At 41.7% G+C, this 4,931-nt stretch overlaps 1 protein-coding gene across 1 annotated transcript; it reads right to left on the bottom strand.

The window, feature by feature from the left end:
* Nucleotides 1–413: 413 nt before the first annotated feature.
* SARC_04886 (hypothetical protein) lies at nt 414–4,179 on the bottom strand (the record flags this gene model as incomplete). The annotated part of the gene is made up of 5 exons (XM_014301266.1): nt 414–971; nt 1,565–1,840; nt 2,369–2,464; nt 3,269–3,425; nt 4,052–4,179. 5 exons carry the CDS (start codon nt 4,177–4,179, stop codon nt 774–776), a joined length of 855 nt encoding a protein of 284 aa, XP_014156741.1. The 3' UTR covers nt 414–773.
* Between the last annotated feature and the right edge of the window lie 752 nt (nt 4,180–4,931).

Here is a 4,931-nt window from a genome sequence, read left to right as displayed (position 1 = left end):
CTACTCGAAGATATAAAAACATTTTGATTTAATACATAGTGCATAATCTTCTCGAAACTAATTACAAAAACACCTATTGATATATTCATATATCTACTACTTTTTCTACTATATTTTAAAACATAAATATTTGCATCGAAAACCGGGCTATACACATACGAGATCAATACCTGCTGTAAACATAAATAAATACATCGAAAAGTGGACTATACATATTCAAGATCAATATTTTCAATCATAAATATATACATCAAAAATAGGGCTAACTAAATCAAAAATTAGGCTATTCATATACAAGATCAATATTTTCAATCATAAATATATACATCAAAAATTGGGCTATATACATAAAATTGGGCTATACACGAACAAGATCAATACCTGCTAGGTACTATATGTTATGTAATCGGGTCCTTTATTTGGGCCTTTTTTTTTTGGCCACCCAGTAACCGGGACAAGGATGTTACATCGTTACACCATACACATGCACAGCACAATGTTTGGCTCATGAGGGGTTTTTTTTCTGGCAACTGACCTGTTATAAATTACATCTACAACTCCTGGCTAACCTATGTTAATAGCACCATACATATACATCTGCGAGCCTGATGAATCAAAACGAGTGGCTTGGCGAGTGTGTGCAACACCTTCCACAGAGATCCACTGCGTCAGTCCGCACGCCCGTACTCCTCTAACTAGTAAAACTTCGACATCGAACTTTCGTACTTTCTCTAACTTCAGCCTCCGAACTTTTGACTTGACGCTTCTCTGAGTTAAGCCATAATCAAACGTGTCGCCTCGGCCGCTTGTACTAGAGCTATGAACTCGGGCGATCGTAGAAATCGCGAGTAACTGTCCTTGTTCATGAGCTCGTAGATGTTGTTCTTGGAAGTCTCCAAATCGGTGCAGGTTAACTGCAAGTTTTCAATCTTACGCCACATGACTTGTCGCATTCCCTGGGGAACATTGACCTGTGGGGATTTGTGTATCAGTTAGAACAAGGTGTGCAGGACGCGCCGCGCTATGTGTGCTATGGAGCCATCTGTTTCAGTATCAGTGCCAATGAGTGTATAACGCTAAACGGATAGAGGGATGTAACGATGTGCACGTCGTGTTCACAGGTGATACCTTACGGTTGAATCGGAATCTGCCGCCAGTCCTAAAAGGTTAAAAGGCATAAATGCAAGCACTTTGAATTCGGTAGGGACTGGTGTAGATTGTATAGAAGTACAAAAGTGTAAGACCATATAAAATATTGCAGCGCGTGAGTACAGGGCAAGGATGAAGTGCAATGGGTAGACTAGCATTATGCACTGTGTACAAGTCGAGTCATACAACACCAACAAACATCATGACCACTTCACACGGAGTATTACTTACAAAAAACTCAATACAAACAAAAGGTGGCTTGTTTCAACATAGAAAGGTCAGACGATTATACCACTCTGGATACTCTCAGATATCCTCTCACCGTGGGATATCGTGCACTTCCACATCGAGCGCAAACAGGAAAATACAACCCAACCCAGAAATGCAGAACACAGTCATCACCCTCAACCCATACCTCGCGCGGCGCATTGGCCACCAAGAACTGATTGTATATAACCCGCGCTTCCTTGCACATGAGCTCTTGATCGCGTTCTCCAAGATTTTTGAACTTCTCACACTCCACCCAGAAGTCCAGATTCTCTCGCGAGTACTCCGAAGCCAGGAAGTCACCGTACATGATACGTCCCTGCTCGCTGGCAAGTAGCTGCGATAGTCCCTCGGCCCACTGTGGCGCTTCGAGGGCACGGTCATCCAGAATCTCCTCGTCTTCGATCATAGTTTGGGCCATACCCTATGAATGTGGAAGTATGTATGTATATATGTATGGGTGTATGTGTGGGGAGGGCGGGGAAGTGTTGCGAATTGGGCATAGAAATCCGATTAGCGGGTATTGCGACTTTTTTGCATGTTTATGTGCAAGTTTGAAGTTCAAAGTATATGAAAAGCCAACGCGCATTCAAAAACGTACATGCATAAATGCCAGGGAACCCATTGGTATCCGGTCATTACCATATAAACTTTGTACGCATTGTTATTTGTGTGGGCATTGTGCAATGCCAGAGCAGACCCATGGGGGTACATGAAGCGTGAGCATAGGCACGCAAAACGAACAGATGAACGCACGAGGTCTTGTGCAGTAGCTGGTGTTCAACCACCTTTGCCGTTGCAATAATTCGGTATCCGGCCGCTGACAGATAACATTGATAGAGGAACTTTGCAATCTACATACGAAAACTAAACATAACCAAAGGTTTGCCGATGAAGTTAAGATATATCTTCCAACAATATAAAGTATGTAATCACATGCAAGCCAACTTACGTCCTTGGAAGGCGGAGGTCTGTGTACCCAGAAGTAGGCAGATTCTTGTGAATCCATGATTTGCCTATTCATGCTCGTCATCTCTTTGTACGAACGCTGTGTAGACACAATGCAAGAAAACACATGAGATGTAAATCACCATATCAGTACACAAGGTAGTGGTGAGTGTCAAAATATCACATCCCCACGTGGAGCACAATGCGCGTAGGATGGCATGACTATATATATATATATATATATATATATATATTGTGTGTGTGTGTGTGTGTGTGTGTGTGTATGTATATATATATATATATATATATGTGTGTGTGTGTGTGTGTGTGTGTGTGCTGTGACGACCACTGATTAGGAATGCTGACACGCTCGAGTTGGATATACGAAGAAGGGACAAGATGTTCAGTCAAGCCCGCATCGGTTAAGATACATATATGATACTCTACGCACCATACGTGCACATATCGGATACATCCGCAAGCGAACCTACCCATGACGGATTGCCTCAAGTTTTACGTATGCAGGTATGTATTTTACCCATCAACTGGTTCCAAATGCCAATAAAAATTCCTTCGCGAGACCGTTTAGACACACCCCGTCTATATAAAATTACGAGCATACCAAAAACATGCACACCACACGTCTGTGCTGCATTGTCAATATTCATAGTGTTGACTATGGAGAACTGGTTAGTGTTCAGCCCATTACTATACCTACACTATATGCGCAAAAAGAGTATTGACCGCAGCGAAATAAACTACTCAAGAGAGTATATAGTTGTAATCTATAGATGCCCTTGCACTACATATGGATACAGGTAACTAAAAACTACAACAATACACAGATTGAAAAGGTGTATGCCACACTCATCTGTGCAACGCAATATGCGCCACAGACACATACCATGGTCTCTGCGGCTTGTTGCTGCACAAATTCCCATCTCCACTTGAGCGCATTTGATAGCTGAGACAAGGCCTGAGTTTCGTAGTCCTGCATGGCCACCTTCTTAAGCGCAAGCTTGGATAGGTAAACGGCGTAGTCGAAATCCGATACCGAGTTACTGTGGTATGGAGAAATTAAAATACAATTGAGTACCTCTACGTTAAATACTCAACTCGAAGAATGTCTCGAAGCATCTATTTTATGAGTATATTGCATAGTACATCAATCCTTAGCCATATCAGTGTATAGATAAGTATGAGAAATCTAAATTGGGTGGTTTATATTTCCAAAGATTGTGTGAGAATAATGCAAGCATAGCACTGAGAATTTCAAAAACGCACTTAAAAAATTCGGAATTTGTGATTGTTCACGGGTACTTCTGTTCCGTATGGCGTATCAATGTACAGCTATCAGTGATCTAAAGTCCCACGGGCATTGTTGTACGATAAACACAAATGTAGTTGAAGACAAACAGACTTATCCTCGTGCGTCACCCACATTATGAATACACGTAGGTAAGAAAGTACGTGGATATATCAACACAGATATGTACACTAGATGAACCACCTTATAGAACGCAGCATTCCTCAAACACTAAACTGAATCAAACAACCGTCTCCGTGTCGGTCGAGGGTTGTGCCTGCCGAATATTACACACCTCATGCAAAAGCTGATTGCATGCACACTAGCAGCTAGGTAAACTGTAAACACACACACGCTTGGTCCATACACACACAAGCACACCTGATAGAAGGCCAATAGAAAGGCGTCTGAAATCGAATAATTTGCTCTTCGCTGTCCACGATCGGCCCGTATTCCAGTGGGAAAATGTAACCGGTATCGAACAGTTTCTGCGCCAGAATTTTGGCCATGTTTCGCTCCGGAAACTTCACGTTTTGTTCCAACCAATCGATGAGAGAGTGGGTCTGTAGTGCCCGCACGTAGTGGAGTGTTGAAGAAAGTCGAATGATTCAGCTCAAGCGGGGATTTGATATATATGGTGTGAAGCCGCTGTGTCCATAATTGTTGCACATGTACATTTGCCACACACGAGTATGTTTTGCACAAGCTCGTGTGTGCCGAGGACACGTTGGTAGTTGTTGTGGATATGCCAATAGATTGATTCTTACGGAAAACCGATATACGTTACATAGGCGACGGACGTGTGTGTGTACGAATATGTTTGATGAACAGATGAACAGTGCGCGTACGTAGTGTTGATCAAGATAAGTAGAAATGTATATGAGCCCGATTGATCTCGAGCTTGCCTAGTCGTAAAGGTTTACTACTCAACAACTTGACACCGTATACCTGAATATATATCACAAGAATATGAATTCCTGTGCAACGAATCACACTTCGTCTTTTAGACTTTGAGATCAGATAAGGACGTTTGCCAAACTAGGCATGTGTATCTCTACTACAGCGCACTGGTACATAAATGCAAAACTTGGAGACATAAAACCAATTAGTAATATATAAATATATATATATTATATATGTGAGATTTGTATGTTTGTGTGAATTTGTGTGTATGCGTGTGTATATGTATATATGTATCTATATATACATGTATATATATGTATCTGTGTGTGAGTGTGAGTGTGTCCATGTGACGTTATAT

Source organism: Sphaeroforma arctica, assembly GCF_001186125.1.
Source record: "Sphaeroforma arctica JP610 unplaced genomic scaffold supercont1.291, whole genome shotgun sequence".
Classification (NCBI taxonomy): Eukaryota; class Ichthyosporea; order Ichthyophonida; genus Sphaeroforma; species Sphaeroforma arctica.
The sequence above is the reverse complement of the archived record's forward strand: the minus strand, read 5'-3'. Positions and strand labels throughout refer to the sequence as shown.